Source organism: Lepeophtheirus salmonis, chromosome 4 (assembly GCF_016086655.4).
Source record: "Lepeophtheirus salmonis chromosome 4, UVic_Lsal_1.4, whole genome shotgun sequence".
Lineage (NCBI taxonomy): Eukaryota > Metazoa > Arthropoda > Copepoda > Siphonostomatoida > Caligidae > Lepeophtheirus > Lepeophtheirus salmonis.
In genome coordinates this window covers 4,308,513-4,333,446 of record NC_052134.2, presented here as the reverse complement: position 1 = coordinate 4,333,446, position 24,934 = coordinate 4,308,513, and the positions used below count along the sequence as shown (strand labels likewise).

At 30.5% G+C, this 24,934-nt stretch overlaps 1 protein-coding gene across 1 annotated transcript; it reads left to right on the top strand.

Moving 5' to 3' along the window:
• The first annotated feature begins 8,708 nt into the window (after positions 1-8,708).
• On the top strand, positions 8,709-17,199 carry LOC121116236 (glutamate receptor ionotropic, delta-2-like). Its single transcript, XM_040710484.2, has 14 exons — positions 8,709-8,854; positions 8,912-9,038; positions 9,100-9,223; positions 9,283-9,420; positions 9,485-9,566; positions 9,623-9,797; positions 13,611-13,695; positions 13,767-13,919; positions 13,992-14,130; positions 14,292-14,369; positions 14,444-14,577; positions 16,513-16,628; positions 16,693-16,848; positions 16,906-17,199. The coding sequence occupies exons 1-14, from the start codon at positions 8,782-8,784 to the stop codon at positions 17,150-17,152; spliced, it is 1,827 nt and encodes a 608-aa protein (XP_040566418.1). The 5' UTR covers positions 8,709-8,781; the 3' UTR covers positions 17,153-17,199.
• The last annotated feature ends 7,735 nt before the right edge of the window (positions 17,200-24,934 follow it).

The window sequence follows — 24,934 nt, the reverse complement described above, 5'->3', positions numbered from 1 at the left end:
GGAACCTTTGGAGCCATTGTGACCTTTCCTGATGAGAATATCTTTAATGTTGACCATGTCATCAACATGCAGAATGACCGAGTAGTGACGTTTGGGGATGTAGCAGAGGAGCACCGATATCTCTCCACCACCAAACACTCTGCTTCAGTGATTATGTTAGACCTGGTTGTATCCAACGGGAAGGCTAGGAATCCCGTGTGGTTCCCTTTAGGAAACAGGGTGTGGGCTGACGAGAACATCAAAATTCTGGACACCCTTCTATGGATCAAATCCATTCCTGGAAATTTTACCTAGATATTCCAACAAGATGGAACACCTTCCCACACCGCAAAGAAAACCCAAGAGTGGCTGCAGGTAAATATGCACTTTTGGGCAAAGGACTTCTGGCCGCTGCAGAGCCCAAACCCCAACCCCCTATACTATTCCATCTAGGTGCACGTGGAGTCCAAGTCCTGCAAGGGACACCACAACAGCAACCTCGCCCTGAATACCTCCTTTATCCAGGCCTGGGGCTCCATGAACGCTGAGTACATCCAGAGGTTCTACAGCGGCTTCCACGACCGCTTGGAGCTCACCCTCAATTGTGAAGGCGAATATATTGACTAAAATATATACTTTGGGTTTCAATTAATAGTTTATAATCTTGATTCCTAATTCACTCAGGATCCTACCATGGTCTTCAATACTTTATGTGTTTAAATGAATAAATAATAACAATTGGCCCGGTACATCAGACATCCCTTTATTAACAAATTAAATCAGTTGAAATATAGTATCAGACATGGCCATTGATCAGGAAAGATTATTTGAAAACAAATGACAAACAATCGATATTTCAAATTTATGAATGAATTGTTAAAAAGTAGGATATCAGTGTCTTTTTAGGAAGTTAAATAAACCTTCTTTTAGTTAGCCCCTACACGCAACATTGGCAGAAGAAAAAAGTACATAAATTGCTTTCATTTTTTTTAAGTACACAAATCCCAGGAGCCACCAGGGGAAGAATGAATTTGTAAGGGGGGGGGGGATGTTGGCAAATTATATTATGGTTACGTCATTGGGCAGTGTTTATTTGGAGAGGTTGGTATTGGTGTTGGGCTTTTTTGACAATTTTGGACGAGTTTTTAATATCCTTTGTGTAAGAAAAATAAACTTTTTTGAAAGGTATACGATTTTAACACATACACTTTTTGATTACAACCTTTACGTAGTTTTAGTAATCGTTTCTGAAAATTATTTTTATTTAAAATATATATTTTTTCGTGTTCCCGCGTAATTTTTTCATTATTTCATAATTTTAAAATTGTCGGGTATATATTTTTGTGAATAATAAGAACCCTTGAAAAAAAATAATAGGATACATAAATAACCTTAGAAATATTAATTTTTTTAGTCAAGACACAATTTTTTTGAATGTAACACTGACTCCGCTGGAGTCAGAATATTTTAACACAGGAATCAAACAATTTTTTGCTAATATGGGTACTCCTCAACTATTTTCATTTGAATGCGATTCGAATATATCATAAAAGTTAGGATTTCCATAAGAACTTTTGATACTTGTTCTCGTATCAACCAAGACAATTATATCTGGCCAATCTAGAAATCTCAAGTACTTCATCAGCTCTGTTTTCCTTGGCTCTGCTATCAGAGAATTTATATTCAAAGAACAGATAACTAATATCATAAAAAATGAATGAATATGAGAAAACAAGCGAAAACACCTATCCTGTATATTGCTGATACTTAGTACCAACACGTTTACGTTTAGTGGGCAGATTCTTCATGAAAAGATCATCTCTGATGGCGATACATGGTTGAAGTTAGTAACATCCCATAAATGAATCTAAAACTAAGGAGAAAATAAAAGCTTAAGTCCATACAATTTAAAATAAAGAACACAAATTCAATTATAATTTACAAGCTATATTTCTTTTAATCTATTATAGAATAAAATTCTGAGGTAACCTATAAAAATTTAATAGATTCCGAATTCAATAACGGCCTATTCTGTAGCCTCCTCTTGCAGGTTCCATCATCAATATCTGCCACCAGTATATCGGGGTCAATTTGCCCTCTTCCCCGAAAAAAAACGAACATTCCATTAGCAGACCAGTATTGAGCTGTCCCAACTTCCGATTTCACCTCATGAATTTCCATCAATTTATCCACCTCCGAAGAGTCTCCTTATTACGTGAAGGATTTAAAAATGGAGCCTTAAATTTGGAAGCCTTGTCAATGGAACATAGAGATTAATGTTCCAGTAGGTATCATCCGACATTGGTCAGCGAATCCATACAGTGCTTGTGGGGGTCAGTAGAGTTCTTCTCTAAATTACACGTAATATGGTGAAAAGGCTTATCTGCTACATTGAAGGACAAGTTGAAGTTATCATCTCACATAATTTATCACTAAAATAACTAAACTATAGTTAATAGTTATTTTATTCATTGTATAATTAGAATATAAATATATTCTACTTTCTACACTTTTGACTGAAATATAGATATTTTTTATAATACATGAATATATTCTAGTATATAGCTAGAGTTGTTATTTACTTGAAGGTAGAAATAATAGCCAAATACTGCCCTTGGCGGACAAAAAAGTAAATTCTGACCAAGATATTTTTCCTTGTTTATTTTTTTCGTATCGTTTTGCTACTTAGTAGACTATAAGGGAAAGAGGTGTCATGTATATTAATCAAGTATGTTTTTTCTTATCTCTAATTCTGATTCGTCAAAAATATGTTTATGCGCTATTTTCATATCTTGCGCAGTTCGTTGTCTTTTGACTAAGATTTATTTAATGTAATTCAATAGAAATCAACGTTTCGGACAGGGTTATGTATTCTCTTTAGATTTAGCTTAAAAACATGAACTATTAATTAAAACTGCTCTCAATTTTTATATAATTGTTTCTAATTTATTAAAAATAATTTTTTTTGAAAAGCCTCAAAATAGTCTCCATGCAGTTTTTTAGGGCAACCTTGAAAAGTGTTTTGAGCTAGTACTTTTATTCAAGGCAAACTCTTATTTATTTTCAACAGCTTCCTTCCTTTAAAAAACAGCATAACTTATTTTTTGAGAGTAAGGGAACCTCCAATTTATTTTCAACAGTCTCCTTCTTTTAAAAAACTGCTAAACTAATTTTTTCAGAGTAACCTTATTTACTATCAATGCCAACAAGTGGCATAGCTAATATATGTAAATGCTTAGGGTTCCTTTCATTCAGTGGACCTCTTATATATCTTCATACCTATAGGTTTAGTAACCTATGTATAAATGCTCCGTGTGTATTTTATGTATAATAATGAGAGTCATCCTGGATTCTCCTTGTGTAGAATAAAGTATATATATAAACTCCATATCCTCATATATCTCATATCCACGTATATGATATGGGGCAGTCGATAAACCAGAACCAATCTTAAGAAACATAATGGAAAACTTAAAAGTAAGAAGTTTTTTCTTTATAAAATCAAAATTTCAGGCGTACAAAGGTCATGTCACACTGAGCATTAATAAATTAAAGCGTTGAAACAGAATTGAAATTGTAGAAATTTCTCATCAAAGGGCCCGCGGCAGATTACACGTCTTAGAGGATATTTTAGAATTAATGGAGTTCAAGTCTGAAACAAAGGAGCAAAAAGGATACCTTTATGTTCAAAGAAGGGATCGCATGGATGGAGGAACTCAAGAAAAAATGGAGGAACTAAAGGATCAAAATCTGAAAAATTGCATATTAGGAACTGGAACTATTGAGAGGAAGCATGGATTTGAATGAGTTTATTGAATGGAAACTCAGTTTTGAAGACTACAGGCAACTATCAGGAGTTGATAGCTACTCTCACACAAAACAGCTAGCAAATTTATCATAGTTCATGGATATAGAAATGAAGGAGAAATTAAGAGTCTCAATTGGGATTAAAGAAAACACAGAGTTTTCCATTCCTGAAATTTTAGAAGAATTGAGGAAATATTTTCGCTCTCAATATAACATCATTCTTGACAAAGTTCAATTCCATTCCTTGCATCAAAAAGAAGGTCAACCATTCGAGGATTTCTATGTAGAGGTAACTCGAACTGCAAATCGTGTCGAATTAAATGAACTATGGGGTAATAAAGACTGTTTAGAAGAAAATATCAAAGTTAAATTAATTGTGGAACTTCGGGATGAAGAAACGAGGAAAAAGCTTATGGCCATAGAAGAAAAAGAATGTACACTTCAAAAGTTATTGATAGATGTCGAGCTGAGGAAATGTCGAAGAGGGATGACGAAAAATTAAATTCTGTAAAAGTCAACAAGATTACAAGAGGAAAATTCAGGGATCAAAGCCTTAGTCGAAACAAAAATAGTTTTAGGAAAAATCCTCCTGAAAGAAAAATAATGGATTGTATATTCTGCTCAAGAGACCATATTATAAATAAATGTCCTGCTTGGAAACAGGAATGTAGAAATTGTAAAAGAATTGGCCATTTTAAAGATTCAAAGGCCTATACAAATGGAATTTCAAGAAACAGAAGAGTCACGGTAAGAAACGTGACCACATTTATTCCTCGCCTGCAATACAAGTTCGATTAAACTTTCTAGATGGAACATACTTATGTAATTATAGTTATACAATTCCGGATTCTGGTTGTGAGGTATCTATTGCGGATGAGAATTTTTTAAAAGAAATTGAATACCACTTAGAGATTTTAAAAGACCTTCAGATTCTCGTTTATGGAGCTACTGGAGCTACTTTTAATCAACTAGGGTCCATAATTTTAAATGTATGTTTTGGAAATGAGGAGATGAAAGAAAAGATTATAATTGTAAAGGAAAATGTTAAATTTCTTATGTCGTGGGTATTGTGTAAACAATTAAGAATTTTACCAGAGGATTATCCAAGTCAAATTGATCGAGGTAGATGGAAAAGGGCCAAATAACCTAGTGCTCGTGGAATCAAGGAAATGAAATATATTTCCGATGAAGAAACTGAAACCATGAGAGACAAGCTTGTGGAGGAGTATCATGATGTGTTAATTGATAGAAATCAACCATTAAGAAAGATGAAATGTGCATCGGTAAAAATATCTTTAATGGAAGGAGCAGAACCTTGGAAAATCTACACAGCAAGGACGATTCCCTTTTCTTATAGAGAAGCTATTGGAATTAGCTATTACAAGGAATTGGAAGAATTGTTGACAAATTGAATAATTGAGCCGATGGGAAATAAACCTACGGAATCGTGCCACCCTATGGTTGTTGTGGGAAATAAAAATGGTAAGGTTTGACTTACAGTGGATCTAACAAAATGAAATAAGTTTGTCAAAAGACCTATACATCCTGTGACTAATCCCAAGGAGATAATTTCAAACATACTTTAAAAGTACTTAAATAAGTACTTTTCCAAGTTTGATGCAATTAAAGGATATTGACGATCCCTTAACATTATGAGAGCCAAGACCTAACAACGTTTATAACTCCGTGGGAAAGATTCAAGTTTAAAAGATGGGCAATGGGATTAAATACAACACGTGACGTATTCAATCCTATGATGGACCAAGCTTATGGGGAATTGCCAAATACGAAGAAGTTGTTCGATTATATTTTAAAATATGGTGAGACATTTGAACAACATGTTAAAAGAGTCAAAGAATTTCTTGATCGAAGTAGGATGTTTGGAATATCACTCAATAAAGGAAAATTTCAATTTGCTGAGCCAAAGATTGAGTTTATTGGTCATATCGTAGGAGAACATGAAATTAATATCGATCCCAGAAAAACAGAAGCCCTTTCAAAAATACCAGCTCCTCAAAACATAACTGAGTTGAGATCGTTTATGAGAATGGTCAATCAAATGAGGGGATTTTCAAAGGAAATGACCAACTTATCTATCACAGTGAGATCTTTATTATCCAACAAGAAGGAGTGCATATGGACTAAAGGACATGATGACATATATTTGAAGATGTCAAGAAGTCTTTGGTTAAATTACCTCAAAAGAGTCACTTGATGCCGAATAGAAAAGCTATTTTAGAGACTGATGCTTCCAAGAAAAAAGGTCTTGTGTATATCTTAAGGCAAGAAGACAGTGAAGGATAATGACATCTAATTGAAGCAAATTCTAGATGGTTAAATGTAGAAGATAATTATGGAATGATAACGCTTGAGATGATGCCCATATATCGGGCAACAAAAAAAATTAAACGTTTATCTTCAAGGATTACCCCATTTTCATATTGAGATAGATCATTAGGCAATTGTAAATATCCTCAACAAGAAAGGCTTTGGATGAAATTGAGAAGCCAAGACAAAAATAAATCAAAGAAAGGACGCAAATGCGTTTTAACTTCACTGTAGCCTGGAAACCAGGCACCTATTTTCCACTTTAAACAGAGATAACTCGAATTAAAAGTATTATGCAGATATTTTTTGGGTATAATTTTAGATTTAGAATTTTATCCCTATCTTCAAAACCGAGGGCTTAATGCAGCTTTGAACCTTAAAAATAGCCAAAAAGAACAATTTTCTTTTAGCCTTTTTCTGAAGGCCACGAGGCTATGGAAGAAAAAACTAGGCCACATTTGGAATCAAGGGATCCAACTCTATTAAATAGAGCATATACTGTTTTGTACCATTTTTGCCATTGGACCGTGTATTTTACTTAATTATATGTACATAATTTCAAAAACTTTTTCATGCAATCTTACATTGTTTATTTATTAAATATTATATAAGAACATTTTCATCTATATAGTTATTTTATTTATTTGAAATTATAATGTAAAATGTGATTTTAAATAAAGGCTTTAAAGGCCAAATTTACTGCAATGTGTTTTTGTAGGGGTCATTTTCGTCTTTTAGGCCTTAAATAACATTAAAAAAGGTGGGTTTAGGCCAGACGACAAATAATACTGTTGCATTGTGTTATTATTTTTACTATTGTGTTATATTTTGTGTCTGTTTGTCGACGTCTAATAACTCTGAACAATGTTGGGTTCTCCTACCAATATTATACAAGGGCGTCCATAGGACAATATTTATTAATATTATTATTTTTTTTTGGGTGGGGGCCTTAAAATTTTAGGGGAAAAAAATTTGAAAATAAAATTATATTGAAAATAATTTGAAAAATTAAATTTTTTATAAAAAAATTTCAAAAATTAAATTTTTTATAAAAAAAATTCAAAAATTAAATTTTTTATAAAAAAATTTCAAAAATTATGTTTAACTTATTAAATTTTACATCTATTCAAAGAAGTTAAATTTTTTGGAAAAAAATTTCAGAAGTTCAAATAGCAAATATTAAATTTTGGAAAAAAATTTCAATACTCAACAGCTATTCACAAAAATTAAATTTTCTGAGCTTTTTTCCAAAAAAATTCCAAGAATATATTAGAAAAATTGGCTCATATGGGAAAAAGAAATTTTTTATCTTTATTCCAGATATTTATGATCACTATGCTTGATCAAACCCTTCCCATAATGACCCACTCTAAAAAAATATTTCAATTTGAAAAATGCCAAAAAAAAAACCAAATATGTTCCTGGGCCCACCTTTTAAATTCGGGTTTTAGTTTTATTCTCCATTTGGAACACTATCCTTACAACATCAAACATAGTTTGAACGCACATAAATATATATTTGTTGCTAACTGACTAATACAAATTCGGTGATTTATAGTATTACGGGCCTTATATTATAAATCACAAAAGGAAAATAACCTACTTTAATATTAAGTAACGAGTTAATTAATGGAATTCCTGTCTTACAAAAAAAGAATACGTACTATAAAACTCAAGGAAAGACTAATTATGTTGGTTATAATTAATAGAAATAAATCAAAACTTGTCGTAGGAATAGAAGCATTAATTCCCAGTTGTAATAATGACGGTATAATGAAGTAACCCGCTTGTATTATACTATTTCAGTGCATGGTGTTTCTTGAATTGCCAAATATTTTGCAAACAAAGATTCCTTTCATAAAGTAATTTTTCTCTTAATGTTAGTTATTTCTGATGTTTATTTATACATGTGCATTTTGAATTTAATTATATACGTAGAGGGATTATCTAATCAATTAAAATACGGGATACATCTTTAATTTTGGAAATATTAAGTAAGTTTTTTTTGTTTTGTTTTGAAAATCTATACTTTACATTTATTAAATGCATAGAAAAACATCTTTGTTCTGTGTCTAGAGCGTCGTAAAAGCCTAGACATAAATTTTAATTTAAAGATCTTCATCAGCAAATGGTGAATATATAAATTCCATAAAGTTATTATTATCTATTGGCGTTGGTGGTCCCATAGGCATTAGGCTTTGATTAAGCTCAGCTCCTGAGGTTTGTTCTGGATATTGCTAAATATATGTTTTTGCCTTCTTTTCCTGTTTTAAAGTTGAAATGAAATGGATGCAGATAGAAAAAAGTTCTCTTTGTTGAATCAAAGATTGATATTCCTTAAAATGAAACTCCTTTAATTTAAAAACAAAACAAAAACTGAGGCATCATTCTTATTCAAACAAAACCCTTAAAAAAGTTGATTTTTTGTTCATTCATTTTCCTAATACAAAATTGGCTCAAATGTATAAATTAAGTAAAACTACTCAAAAATTCGAGCTTTTATTTGTACACGTTATAAATTAAAAAATAATTAAAACAGTAAGTGGGTTTCAATTTTATTTGACAAATAATCAAAAATTGAATTAATTTCAGTTCCCGTCCTTTGAATCATTTAAATGCAGCATTCAAACATTTTAGCAAAAAAGAATTGAGGAGAAGTTTAAAAAAATGAGAGTTTACTTCATCATTTGGATAATTACGATATCATCCGTTGTAGGACAAAGAAATGAAGAACACAATTGTAAGTTGAGTTGAAAGATCAAGATTTATGCTTCCATAATATATTAATAACTAATAGTATCACTAAATGCCTTTGTATCACGGATAACAGAGGTGAATCCCGCTTGCTCCATCTTCATTGTGGATTTCTCATTTGAAAATCCAAAGATTAACAAAGTACTTGAAAATCTTCAAGAGGAGTTTAGGTAAATATTATTTGCTTTGTGCACATCACTTTCTTTTTCTCATATCCTTTATTTTCGAAAGAGTTGTAAATTATCAAAGCATCATTAGTTCATGGATTAATTCCATGGAAATACTGCACTTTAAAACCTGCGTTCAAACTCTGGTTTTTGGATCGAAAGATTATATCGTGTCTTTTTTCAAAGAGGTAAATTCAAATTTGAGATAGCAATTGAAATTTTATAATTATATTATGTATACACCTAGGTCTGGGACCGGTCTTTAACAAATGATCCCTACCAATACTTTGCATTTGTCAATTCCTTATCAGATGTGCATGGAATTGAAGCCTTGATGGATATACTACATATTGCAATAGTAATTTTGCCTTCATCAAATATACAAGTAATTGATTCATTCAGGTAGTATGTACCTATGTTTTAAAAATGACTTCTTTTAACATTCATAGAGTGTTGTAAATGTATATCAAGTGAATCCATATGCTTATGAAAAGTTTCCATTGGTGAATATTTGGTCAAATAAGAGATCCGGTAGGACTTTTAGGAATTTATAATTTTTTAATCAAAGTTCGACTTTGTTTTCGTAGATTTTATTAAGAAGTTTAAACTTCAAAATAATGATATGAATTTGATGGGATACAATTTAAAGGTTGCATACATGATGCACCCACCCTTTCTGTTCCAAATATCTCCAAATATTGTGAACGGGATTGAAAAACAAATGGTGGATATCCTAGGAAAAAGCATAGGTTACAATACTGAGTATGTACTTTTTTTCACCAACCTATATAATTTTCTGAATGCACAACCAATTGAATAAAGAGGAGAAAGAGAGCTCCTTGTCATTCACCTGTTGACAAATACTTTTTAAAACAATTTTTCGAATGCAAAAGCAAAAATCCGCCCCTCCCCTATCCTGAAAATTACTTTTTCACCCATGGATACGTATTTTTTTCATCTATTTTCAATGTAATAAAAAAAAATTCGAAAATGTCCTGATAATTAAAACACTTTTATGCTTAAAGCAAAAGTTATATAACATTTTAAGTTAATAAAGTATAGTTTTAAGGTCATATAAAAGGTCAAAGGTTACAAAATAGGTCAACTTATTCTAAATTTTTATTTTAGTGTGTGTATTAGGATGTCCATATTTATAGGTACCTGTTAATTTGATCTTTTGTTGTACTTTTTTTTTTCTCTCTCTCTCTTTATTGGTCTAGGGAAGTTATGTACGCGAAAATGTATAAATAAACATTATAGTTAATAATTAAATCCCTAAACTAAAATGACATGATTACTATTACTCACATGGTAAGAATTATTACATGCATTTTATCTAAAAGGTTGATAAAATATGTTCATAGGTATAAAACAAACATTAAAATATTCCTAAGAATTCATGTTAAAATATTAACAATAAAAAAACGAGAAACAAAGGCTAAACATTCAATGGTAACAAAAAAATTATTGTTATTCAAACTTGAAGAGTAGTAACCAATAAGATCCCCGCCCATTTTTTCACAATAGACCATTCAAATCAGGAATTTGATGGTGAATGCTGAATATCTTGCAGTAGTCACAATAAAAATACCTCTCAGTTCTTCCTTTCTGACATGTTCACCTTCAGTTACCGTCTTAGATTCTACTTTTACAGTTTGAGAGAGCAAACTCCAAGACATGTGTCTTTTTTGGAGCTTTGGGGGCATTTAATGTGACCCCGAATAATAGAAGAGGAGTTACGAACTTATCCCGTAGTCCAGAAATGTTAAGAGAAATAAATTTCTTTACAATACAAAGAGTAGTCAATAAAACCATGTATTGCTGAATTAAATAATTTCCCACAATCTTTGCAAGGAGCATTACAAAATCGACATCCTGTGGAGATTTGAAATTGCAAAGTAAAACCTTTTCCATCATTATTTTAGCAATTGAGTTCTTAATTCTCTTTTTCCAAGATATCAGTAGATTTAAAATTTTTAAAAACTTATTGCATATTTCTTCTGCATTTTCCTTAAAATTTGATTCGAAAGACATTTTCAAATACCATGGAATGGGCATTATATGAAATTTTGCGGCTTTCATGAGTGGGTAAATAAAATTACCACAGTTGAACATTGAGTTGTTGCCTTAATCGTGAATCGAAAAAATATTATTTGATAAAACAAACCATTCCAATTTTCTGGATTCTACAAGGTTTTTAAAATAAAAATTCCTATTGTTATTTTGTCTCACCACGTTAATGACCGAGGACGATAAAAAAAAACATCGTTCCTTTCCATAAAATCCTTTGAATTGCTGCTAAAGAAGGAGAAAATTCCTCCAGATGATTATTTATGAAATCTGTTCCAAGCATAAGCCAAGTGTTAGACGGACGAGATGAGATAGTGGATCCCCACTCAACGTTCGGATGTCACGTAAGATCAATTAAAACTTTTTGGTATATTTTAGGGATTATTCTGGGGAGTAGAGATAGTCCTCCTCAGATGAGAGATTTGTGTCTTTTGATAGAAGGTAAATACAATCTATGAAACGATCGATTGAGTCAGCTAGATTCCCTTCCGATTGCTTTCTCGGTCCGCCAGGGAATAGCGGCTGCTTTGTAAATTGTATTAGGAATTATTAAGAAGTTATACAGATCCATTCTCTTCTGAAGGTTAAATTTTCCCCAGGAGGAGATTGCTGAATAAACATATTTATCCAGAAACGTCCAGTTCGAAAAAGAGGGACCATTTTTGTCCCGTCCGATCCCATTGACTTTGTAAAGTTTCAGTGTTCGAATGGCGTTTTTTGACCTCTATAGCTATTTGAAAATGATTTTTAACGACATTATTTGTAAAGGGATTCAGAAGTTTCATTTTAAAGTATTGTTGCTGAATTTTGAAAGTTTCCTTAAAGTTTCTTTTCTCAAGTGATACATAAGAATGTAATCCTTATTTTTGATTTAGAAGAAAAACAAATTTTAGCCCAACTTCAGATACTCAAACGATCAAAAGCACTGTTCTGACCTCCAAATAAAATAAAATAAGTATCTGTGCTCACTCCTAAATTTTATTGTAAGTGGCTAAATTAATAGAAATTACTGTTATGTTGAGTGCCAAAGACAAATGCACACATAGTTGGAGAATGGATAATAAAGGAAACTGTCAAGAAGTAAGATAATAAATAAAAAAATGAAGTCGCATAAAAATAATTCAATATTGCTGAAGGATACCAAATTAGTTATGAGTTATGATATACTATATAAATATATACGTTCAGAAACCACATTCCATAGTACAATACAATGAATTTTGACTCATTTAGTCTATACTTTTCTCTTAAAAGAAGTCATATTTACTATTGAAAGTAAATTACTCAATTTTAAAATTTTCATAAAAATATGACAGATTCAGAATGATTGATTGGTTCCAGTTGATTTTTATTCATCTTTCAATGTCCAGGAGAAAGATAAAAATACCAAACAAAAGTTGCCAGTTCATTATAATTTCAACTTCGTATGACAATCATCATCAAGGACCTTTGAAATTGTATTTATTGATGCTTTCATAACTTTTTACAAGAAATCATTTAATACATTTCTGAACTTTCTTGTTTAGATAGGATCAATCTTTTAATAATATCATATGACTTCAAATCAAAAGACATATTATGATCTCTGCCGACAGAATCATTCAGTTAGTATGCAAAGAGCAATTATATAATCATTATATTTGAATTAATTGAAAGACTGGCTGGCTGTGAAATATCTAATATATCTTAAAGATTTATTTTTTTTCAAGTCAAGATGAAGTTCCTTCATTTTAAGTACTCATTTATTGTATTAAACATTTATGGGTGTTGCTAATCGGAGGAAACTACAGTGGTTGGAATTGTTTGAGTATTCAAAGTATTTTGTTTGGCTTCAATTTGTTTTTCTTCCAAATCAAAAGTAAGGATTATATTCTTAAGTGTCACTTAAGAAAATGAACTCTAATGAAACTTTTGAAATTCAACAACATAACTTTAACATTGAAACTTTCGGAATCCGTTTACATATAGAAAAAAAGTCATGGGTGACAAAGTAATTTTAGGGGCGGGGGCTTGTTGGCTGGCAATGGTAGATACCAACATGTATGATAATCCTTCTTAGAATTTACGATATTTATTTTTTGTTTTAAATGAAGTAATCGTTTGTTAGTCAAAAATTCGTTTTTAGAAAAATGTTATTTTAAGGGCACTATGGACTTGAAAACCATTTTTTTTAAGCAACTAGAATCATATCTTGAGCCTTGAGAGTCTACATAAAAAATTCCAGCACAATCCATTCATTGCTTTGGTTTTTATTCCTGAAACACTCTCACTCACAGACATTCACAAATCACATATAACATATAGATAGCCTTTCACGTCGAAATATGGCTTTTTTAAGTAAAGATTCTTTATTTTTAATGCTAATCTAAGGTTGATAAAGGGTTTCAAGCTCCTTTTCTTATTGTACAACATTAAAAGTGAGTTTCAGACGATGGGTATTGCATAACCTAATTTTTTTTACCACATTGTAATTATAATTATGTAATTATATAAATGAAATGATAGGCTAATAAAGAGCATTGACGGTAAATGGGGAGAAATTAATCAAAATGGAAGTTGGAACGGGATTATTGGAATGGCTCAAAGAAAGGTAGGGACATATCCAAACATTGGAAGTATATAAAATACAATTTTATTCTTTAAAAACAAACAAACACACAGGAAGTAGACGTTGCCATTGGATCATTAACCCGACAATTTCAGCGTGAAGTGGCAATTGACTTTACTTTGGGCTATTCAGAGTCATACCTAACATTTATTACGCATGTTCCACAGGAACTTCCTAAATGGCATTCACTTCTTTGGCCGTTTGAAGTAAATATATCCCCTTATAATAATTATAGACAGAAAATTAATGTAATTTATTACTGTTAATTGATTTATTAGAAATATTTATGGTATTTGGTTTTGATTACTATGGTATTTTTCTCATTATGTTTCATAGCAATTCTTTATGTCCATGAGAGAAACAAGATTCAATTGTCTTTGGCCTTCATAAACATATGGGGTTCCTTTTTTAAACAAGGTAAAAACATTTAGTGTGTGTCTATTTTTAAAATGGAAAAGTTATGAACAGATTGTGAAAGGGACACATAGTTGTGTTGTGTTGTAATAATTTAAAGGTATTTGACTAAAGTTAATCTTTATTTGGAAATAGAAAGAGACAAGTAACAAAGTATTTCGTAGGTATAGTTCATCCCAAGGGGACATCATTAAGAATAATTCTCGGAACTTGGTTCCTATGCTCTTCTTGTATTGTTGCATGTAAGTATATTATTCTTCAGGAAATGGTTCTATAATTAATGAATTATTTATAATAAATTACCCTAATTTTGTAGCATATGGTGGGAGTTTGGTCTCATATCTAAGTCGTACGAATATGGAGAAACCCATTGATACATTAGAAGAACTAGCTGGAAGTGATTTGAACCTTTTGCTTATAGATGGAACGTTTTATTCATCTTTATTTGAGGTCTTGTATTCGTCAATAGCATTAACCTCTTTTACTTTCTATTTATACGGGTGACGGAAGATTCTAACCTGGGAACTTTGCCACTCATATTTATATTATAGTAAAAATGTATCTTTGCACATTTCTTTCGAGTTTAAAATGGGGCTTTTTTTATTTTAAGTCCTCTGTAATTCATTTTTTAAATGGAATAACTGGAAATTTTTAATTTCATATGTATCCGTAACATTCATATCAAATGAATGTTGTTTTAATTATGATTCATTAGCTATTTTTTTAGCTTCCATATACCCAATCTAGATATATTATGACAAAAAATAAAAAAATTATCATTGCCCCCATAACCCGGATGAGCAATTCCATTTTATGCGACCCTGTTCTTTTTTTACTCGCAATACAATATTATCTATGTATACATCATCTTTTATAATAGGTAGATTCACAATCTAACAACTTTTTCTTATGTGTTATTAGACGTAAAAGGCTTTAAGATATATTTTGGAAGGCTTAAATTTAATTTTGCTATATAAATCTGGTAATAAATTTCATTTTTTAGCTGCCGAATTCTTGAAAAAATGGGATAGTACATTCAATATGCATAACAATAAATTATGAAATTCCAATGTTGTTTCAAGTGAGACGAGCGAATCGTCAGCAAAATATATGCGGTATTTTAGTATTAGTGAATTAGCACCGTCCTATACCTTTTTATTATATATAATAAAAAGGCTGCGCTTTTAATCAAATATTACTAAGCAATATTATAGTAACAAAGTATCAAATAAAACACTAAGTGGGATTTTAATATTATAAAAAACGAATGATGTTTGAAAAAATGGACAAAAGTAATTTTTGTGTTGATTAAACATTACTTTATGATAGACAAAATGCCTGAAGAGACTAAAAAGAAGCTTGATAAACATGATGGAAACTCTGTTCCTTCAATTAGAACAGTTTATAAGTGGTATAAAAAAAATTTGGATAGGTCATATAGGCACAAGTTATACTGAACGTTTAGGACACCCTGTTGAGGTTACTACACAAGAAATCATTTATATAATCCTTTATTTAATGATGGATTACATATGAGTGAAGGTGATTGAGATTGCTTATGGTGTGAGCATCTCGAGTTGGAACCCTATTTAAATTAGTTTTGCAACCAAAACTGCTGAGATGTGAACTGGTGCATTGTCGTGAGGGAAAAGGACTGTTTTTCTGGCTAAGTTTTGGGTACTTGTTATATTTTTACCCTTTTCCAGATGGCCGATGAGGATAATTCTTTGCGAATCTAAAATAAGATCGCCATAATCTTTCCGGCCGATTCTTCGATTCAAACGAATGTCAAACAGAAAGAAATTGACTGATCTGGCTAAAAGTTGGATTGTGTTCTTTCAAGAGATGCTACTAACTAAACATAACCTCGGTACGCACCAATATTCCCATTTCTTGGACTTTGCACGGCACTTTCATACGACTCTCGTAAATGTAATTCATTTAAAAAATTGTGGAGAAATAATATTATTGTTTGGGATCACTAAAAAGATAAATAACTGTTGCTATGAGGGACTTATTTGGCTAACTACGATATGATTATGGGTCTTTTTTTTCTGTTTGTAGCAAATGTTGTATGATATAATGAAGGTAACACCATGTCACGATTCATGTTTGATATTTTCTATTTTAAATCTATTAAAATGTAATCAAATGTGTTTGTTTTACACTAATTAATCCAAAAATCATTATAGATGACTTCAAGTGGAGGGATAGCCTTTTTTAACGTTAAACTATATGTGTGAATATATATTTTGGCCATAATATATATATGAGGGGGAAACATCCTAGAACCGTTTATACGTAAATACGCTCGTAATTTGATTTGAATAAAAGTAACGGAAGTTCAAGGACAATACCACTTACAAACCCAAAACTATATTTCAGGTTTCAAAAGACACTACTTACAAAAGCATTGGGAGGAAATTGAACCAGGCATCAGAGAAGGGCTATAAATGTGTGGGACATTTGAATTGCTTAAAAACGGTCAATGGGAATAAGGAGTGGGGCATTTAATTAATCAAAGTATTTGAATATTGATTAATCTAGAGTAAATTATCTTTTTAGGACTGTATATATCACGGATGGAGGCTATTTTACAGAGTTTTACCCAAAGGCACATGACTTGAAATTTGTCTACCTATCAAAATCAAAGTTCTATACTTCGGAATATGCAATTGTTTTAAGAAAGAATTTTCCCATATTAAAGCATTTCAATCAAAAGTACGGAAGTAATTCAATTAAAAAATAAGCAAGTCTATTATATAATATATATTCTAGAATACAAAGGTTTCTTGAAATGGGATTAATAGATAAATGGAAAAGGGATTTTTCTCAGAGATATATCGTCATTGCTAATGAGAAAGACAAAAAAAACAGTGTGCAAGGATCAATATTGAAGAAAAAAGTATGTCTGGCCATTTCCTTCAATCATTTACGAGGGAATTTTCTCGTGGCATTTATTGGATTGGGATTGAGTTTAATGGTCTTTACAGGAGAGAAATTATCTCATTTGAGTAAATACTGAATATATTTTAATTCACAAGATAAAAATAAAATACTTTATTACGTTAATTGAACATTGTTTAATTTTTATAGTATATCAGAGTATATTGTCTTCACCTATTATTAACTAATAAAAGAGTCAGAGAAGTTATTCAATTAATTCGTATATCAGTGCCATTTATTCGGCAGATTGTATATAACCATGGCCTGTCGATAACTTTTCTTTTAATCGATCCATGTTGCACTCCTGGGTATTAATAATAACATCAACTATTGCTTCATTCAATCTAAAGGATGTTCAATTAAGGAAATTAGGGCATTTAATTATATGACATAACATACGATTTGAGTACTCAGTGAGAAGATACAATTTGACTGAATAGGTGAGTGCTCTAATCTTTTTTCTCCTCCCCATTGAAATTGCTCAAACAACTGATTGATAAGAAGTTTAAATATATAAAATTAAAAAATCTTTGAGCGTAAATTTTTACACGCATAATAACGCTACAGAGCTAAAATTGGTGTTATCAGATCTTATGTCATACAAGGATTTTTTAATTGGTGTGACCTTTCCAAATCAAGTAATTGCAACCGGATTTATTTTGGAGAAACTAACATTTTTACGGCCTTTCCGAAATAGCCCATAACTAATTGCACATTCAACTAATCATCCACAATTAACAAATAAGAATACTTGCTTATTAAATTTTGCATCTTTTTGTACGGAATCATTGTCTCTTAAAACTATGAATGAAAAATTATTTAAAGATAAACATTAAAAGGAAAAATAAAACCCCCAAAAAATTGGGTATTCAATTATCCAAATATGATATCACCTGTCTGATACTATTTTTACAACTGTCTAAAACAAAACTCTAATTGTGTTCTATCATTATGCAATACAAATTAAACTTTTTTTATTGTTTCCTAGAAAAATGAAGTCTTGTTGTCGCAGTCTGTATATATTTAGATATTTTCTCTTAAAGAATTAAACAATCATAATAACAGCTATTGAATATAAATAAAATTTACTTGAGATAATCAAAGGAGTGATTTTACAAGTTGATTGAAGTTAGTTAGAAATAAATTAACATACGATGCATTGTTATTGATTTTTTTCTGGTTTTTAATACGAGTGTCCCAGTAACCAAAAATTTGGCTTTTGTAACCTTGTTGGAACGAAAGTTGGACATCCACAGGGTTGGGCTGGACGTGTTTTAGCTGTAATTAAGGAATTTATGCTTTCAAAAAAAAAAAAAAAAAAAAAAATTGGAATTTTTTTTGCTACAAATTTAATATTGAAATATTTAAAATTAAATTTCTGAAATGTTTTCCAAAAAGTTTAATTTTTTGTAAACAGCTGTGCAGCTCTTAGAATTTTTGTGAACAGCTGTTGATTTTTGATTTTTTTTCTCAAAAAATGTAATATCTGAATTTATTTTCAAAAATTTCCACAGAATAAGCCCTCCCCAAAATATAATCCTGCAGACGATCCTGATTGATACTCTCAAGTGCGTAAGAGCCCAAATAAAGTATCACTTTTGGGGATGCAATAAATTTTTTATGAAAGAGGAAGGAAGATTTCATCTTATGAATTATGACTTAATTTCCCTCATTAAGAGATTAGGGTTTGCTTGATTGGTTTGAAATCTGTGCCCCTTAGAAATTAGGTTTAGTTCTTGAAAAGTTTCTTGAATTGGTTTATTGGCAGAATAAGGATTATTTAATAAAACCACTATTCAAATTACGAAATAAAATTTTTAACAACGAGAGTGGATGTTGGATAGATCCTATGTCTGATTTTCTAATCACCCACCTCCTTGTTTATCTGTCCAATCTTTTTTATAATTCAAACGGTCCTACGGACCGATTATCGGTACTTAATCCGCTACACTTAGAAGGAGTCTGTATTGTACCAGAATTCCTAGGCTAATAAAAAAGACCTTCATAATTATTTTATACTTTTTTTTGTTACTTTTTAATGCAACTAATCTTTTAGTTACAACTAAATACATGCATGTTCTCTCGTGGTCTTTGGTTTTCTACATTTATTTTCTCCAATTTGATAAGTCCGTTGCAAGCCAAAATAGACATTCAGCTATTGAACAGATCAACTTGCAATGAACAGCTGACCTACTTGCTCCCCACACAATGTTATCACTGACAGCAATGTGTACCAGTCACTGATACTTCCGCTCTATGAATGAGACTTTTAGTTCTAAGTCCACTTAGCCAGAAAATTGGAATTATGCGGTACTTTGAAGGATTTGCTTCTTCTTCATTAGCATTGGCTGTTAGTGTTTACATTGGAGAGGAAAGAAAAAGACAACTGGGTCTTTTGGCTGCCTCTTAGTTGTTTTGCTGGGTCTGTTTTTTTTTCTCAAATTCTTATTTATTACAGAGCAAAAATAGTTTTTTTACACTCTGAATAGTTTCTACGTGAGGAACACAAACAGAATGAAATTAAATACATAGAAATGGGGCATATAAGTTTTTTACTTATATTTGTTTGTTTGCAAAAACGAAGAAAAGTGGCACAGTCTTGCGGCAAAATAATACAACTCCCTGATTGATAATATTATTTAATATAGAATATAGCTACAATACAAAGTCAGAATATTTATAAAAATAATTATTATTTACCATCTTATAATATCCCAATATTGCAAATATGAAATATTATATCACTTATAGTTCGTTTTTGTTATTAAGTTCAAATTCAAAATTGTATTTGGGGGACATTAAAAACTAATTTAATAGGATACCCATTTTCATTAATCTATGTTTCTCCTCCAAACTACAGACTGGGACACCCCTTTGGGCATATATTTTTTTTTACTTTACTCATGCCCCATTGATAACTTTTATAAAATTATGTTTTAAATATAAGACATAGATTAATATTTTTCACTGCTCGGACAGCCACCAATTTCTTGCGGAAGTCCATGAAGAAAGTCTTGTTATAGGTCCCAGAGATCATGACACATTGTATATTTTTCAGATTTAATTTTTGGGTGGCAATGCTTCTGGTTTATTATCTATTTACGATCAGTAGAAATCCTACAGAAGGTTAGAGCCGTACTTTCTCGGCTTTCATTCTCTTTTTGACGTTATATACGATTACCCTGAGTTTTCAACCCACCTTGTGATGTTTCACAACCAAAACCAAAAAAGTTATGGAGAATAATGTCTTCGAAAAAATAACCCTTGATAACTAGTTTATTTTTTCAAATATTGTTAAAAGTATATATTAAAATGTTCCAGAAGTTGAAAATTTCTTCTTTCCAATTGAAAAATGACGTTTGATGATGAAAAAAAAAGAAAAAAAAAAAAAAAATTATTCAGAAAATGACAAGTATTTCAGTCAAATATTCCAATATAAATCTATTTTTTTCTACATAAGAAAAGAAGGTTCATTTTCCACCGATTTTTTATTTTGCCTATAACTTTGATGATTTTGAATAAATTTAGAAAATTTATTTTGTTTTTTTTGAGACGCAGTAACTTTTGAATTTCAAACTCACCCTCTTTTAGTGTCCTTGAGTAAAAAAAAAAAAAAAAAAAAAAAATAGTGTTTTGGTATAGAATAAGTTCCCCTCTATATGATCTTCCCCCCGAAAATTGGCAACCTGTTTTAGCCTGTCCAAGAGGCATTTATGCAAAGTTTCAGCCTTAAATGCTGATAGTGTGTCACCCTTAAAATACACGCACACAAACTCTATTATATAAATATAAAAATGTAAGACATATGGAATCACACCTTGTTAATAATTTTTGTTATAGAAAATCGACAATTCTAATTTTCCTGAATAAAAAATTCCGAGACGGACAAATGATATCTTCCTTCTTGAAATCTGCTGTAAATTGTTGTGCCGTAATTATATTTTTTTGTATGTTTAAAAATATCCTTCTTTTTTAAGATAAATATATATTTATAAAATTGTACTCATGGACACCAGTTTGAAGTACAGTCGAATCCGGATACAAGAACCTAAAATTTTTTTAAGCTAAAAAGTGTACTAAATTGAAGTTTATAAAAAACCAAAATTTTAACAAACCTTAGGTGAATATGTAATTTTAAAACTATCTCTTTCGAGACCATCAGTGTTTTATTAGATCTGGTTTGTGACAGATCATAGAGAATATTTAGCTAATCTTTCTGCGAAAGGTTAAAAACTCCTGATCTGGAATAGATATGAAAGCAAATAGAGCTTATTTCGAAACAAAAAAAAGAATAAGGCTCTTCTCAATTATTGGACAATTTTATATGAGGAAATAGTTTCGTCTGGATTAATGATTTTGCCCAATGCCAAGGTGAATAGATATACAAGGTTATACCATAACGCGTGTACAACTAATGTTTAACTTCCACCACGCTTTTAATATTGAAGTCATAGTAACTGAGTGGTTGCGTGTTTTGTCAAAATCTGTTTTTCTTGCCCAGTAGTTGGTACGATACATTAAATTAAAAATTCTAGCCATAGTGGCGTCATAGACTATAATTGATTGCGTGTTTTGTCAAAATCTGCCTGTCTTGCCCAGTAGTCGGTACAATACATCAGATTGAAAATTCTAGCCTGCACGATGGCATGATGTTCTAACCTTGTATTTATATTAACCTTGCCCCAATGCTAATTATTTGAAAAGAATTGCAAATTCTTTACAATTTAGTTCAAATATCGACAATTCAAATGATAATTACCTTAACAATTGAATATTTACATTAAAACACAAGGATAATTAATATCAGCTCTTATCGTGGAAGTATATTTCTCCAAACGTGTGGAGTATTCAAATGGAAAATTGTATGGCTGTGGAAATAATAAAACCCCAACAAAAATCATATTAGGTTTCCATATCAAAAATATCTCGGGAAAATAAAGCAACATGGTTGTAATATTGTCAATATAAATTCATCGCTTATAACATGCTATATCTATAAATTTTTGTAAATTTAAACTAAAATTTGATTAAATACCTTATTTGTTATTGTAGATGTACATTCAGCAAATCGAAAATTTTACTTTATTAACTGTGGATGAACAAAAATCCTCCTTTATCCAATATTTATGTTTTTTTTTAATAACTTTACCTTTTCAAAAAATTTCTGCAATTATTTTTTATGCTGACGATTTTTTAACTACTCTTTCTTTGAAGATGGTCAAATACTAGCTGTCAAATTTGACAAACATGGCTAGAACATTAAATATGTTCATAAATTATAACATCAAGTCATTCATCCCCAGCCAATTGAAAAAAACTAATTTTAACTTGGCAGTAAGTTTTTCCATAAATCTACGAGTAACGTGCTAAACTATTATTTAAATAAAGACACGTAGAAAATCAAGCTATCTCGAAACTGCAGAATTTTAAAAAATTATTAAAATATTTTGGAATTGCGTGAAAGTAGACTCCATGGTGTCGCATATTAAACTAAGATTATATAGCTATAAACCAACTTCCTGTGATGATAGAGGGCAAATCTAATATTTAAATTCATTTATGGTTTGTAAGGTGGCAAAACATTTCAAAATCAAAAGAATCAAAGAAAGGAAAGGAAACGAATAAATGTCAAACGAACTTGCTCATAAATACATGAAATAGATTCACAAATAAAAAGTCATACAGTATAATAATTAATTAAATTATTACTAATACATTTTTATCAAGTCAAACACTTCTCCTTGCCACGTAGATATTAGGGGATCGCTCTGCCCTGTTTGTTTTTCTTCAAAAAGTTACAAGATGGGATTGGCCTTTGTTCTGGTCTTGAGACTTAACCTTAAGAACAACTCTTCAAAATTTGATGTGGATTGGACAATATCTTGCCTAGGGACATTTGGATTTAACATATTACTTTATTTTCATTTTAATACATAACATTGTTTAACAAATCTGAATATTGTATATATTCTTTCAATATAGATTTTAATTACATAGAGTTAAATACCATCTTTTATCCGATTTATTTATGGCTGGTTTGGTAAGTCATGTGCCTACATGGTCATTACAAAGCTTTCTCTCAACTCTTTGAGCATTATTTACAGCCCATAGGTTTTCAACGGTTGATTTTAAACTAATATAACTACTGTTTGATTTCCATTTAGATACAGGTGTCTTTCAAAAATCAGAACTGATATTTAATATTCGAAATAACATCCAATTATCTTGCTCAAAAAGTTATGACAAATCAATCATTTTTTTAGGGTATACGTGAAAATTTGGGTTTTCAAATCTAGTTTCATGTCTATTTAAGGATTTCAAAGGATATTCTATTTTGAGAATTTCGCTCATAATCTTCATTTTCGCCGCTTCGTCGATAGACTCACTAAACAATGCTAATGAAACCAGTTCTATTGTCAAGCATAATAAATTCAATCCCAATGCTTTGATAGCCGCTGTAGGATATTGAAAGATCCAACAAAATAGAAACCTTTGTTGTTTAAAAATTGGGATCCTGGAAAAATGAACAAAAATATCTAAATCGTGATCTATTTTTAGATATAGACTCACTCATCACTCAAAAAAGAAATTATGAAGTTCATTTAAGGTTACGACAAATAATTTTTAGCTCCAGAACCCTCACAGTTGCCTTTTGAATTTGTCGAAAGGCTTAAAAAAATACTTTCTCCAATCTTTGAAGAAGCGTTTCAGGAAATATTCTAGAAGTGTTGTGTTTATGATTTCATGAGTACTGGATCCCTAACTTAAGTCCTAAAGAAGAATAAGACATAGTATGAAATTAAAAATGACCGACCCATTTAAATAAATTTTCATACATCAGATCAACAGATCAGAAGGAATTTATGGCATCAAACCTGCTAGAGGATATATCACACTCTTTACAAGATGATAATCAAAGTAGAAAAAGTTCGTGAGAAAAGATACGGGGTATTCTTAATTTTTGTTCATTCATACGTAAAATATTTTACGGTATCTTGCTGTACATAAGAGGGAATTGGAATGAATTTATTCAATATTAATAATATTGCACAATACAATTAGACAAACACATTTTCGATAAAGCTTAAAGAACATTATCAATATTCCTAATATAATAATTCATCATTATATTCCTCGATATTCAATTTTTAATCCTTTTTTACTCGTTAGTTTTTATTTCATTATCTTTTTCAATATTATCATTTCCTTCAGAAACTAATAGTTTTGTTATGGACTTGAAAATTTTACTTCATTGCAATTCAACTTCAATAATTTCATGCATATATAGGTCTTACGCTATTAGTTTTAAAGTATTATAAGTAGTGAACATATTATTTTGTTGAAAGTATATTTTCTATAAGTTATGAAACTATTGTATTACAAAACGTAGACATTAAGAAAAGTAAGCACTCTACTGTTTTTTTTTTTGAAGACTTTGATACATTGTAACAACTACGGCATTCTGGAACGAAGCAAAGACACGTATGAATAAACCTTTTACCAATTATTCAACAAAATCTTACGTTTTTACGCCATATCTATATATTTAGAAGTAGATAATTATAGTAAGTGTAAATTTTAGTAATTTAATCAATTATCAAGTATATTATAAGGCTAAATAATTAAGACAAAATGAAAATATAAACTTAAATCAATGAAGCACATAAATAAACACATAATTGCATGAACCATTATTTACAAAGACTAAATAAGAAAATAATTTTAATTGTTAATATCATATTGATATGTTTTATAATTGTCAAGGAACTTAATCTATTATTTAGTCTCAATTAACACTGATATGATAGTTCTTATGTACAGTTTCTTTAAATTGTAAGCATATAGTGTAGTCCGTAAATGA

Excerpts from the sequence above, each read along its gene's own strand:
- LOC121116236 (XM_040710484.2), top strand. The coding sequence starts at position 8,782 with ATGAGAGTTTACTTCATCATTTGGATAATTACGATATCATCCGTTGTA. Across the intron at positions 14,131-14,291 it reads GGGTTCCTTTTTTAAACAAG|GTATAGTTCATCCCAAGGGG; the intron begins GTAAAAACATTT and ends AGTATTTCGTAG. Across the intron at positions 14,578-16,512 it reads TTTATTCATCTTTATTTGAG|GTTTCAAAAGACACTACTTA; the intron begins GTCTTGTATTCG and ends ACTATATTTCAG.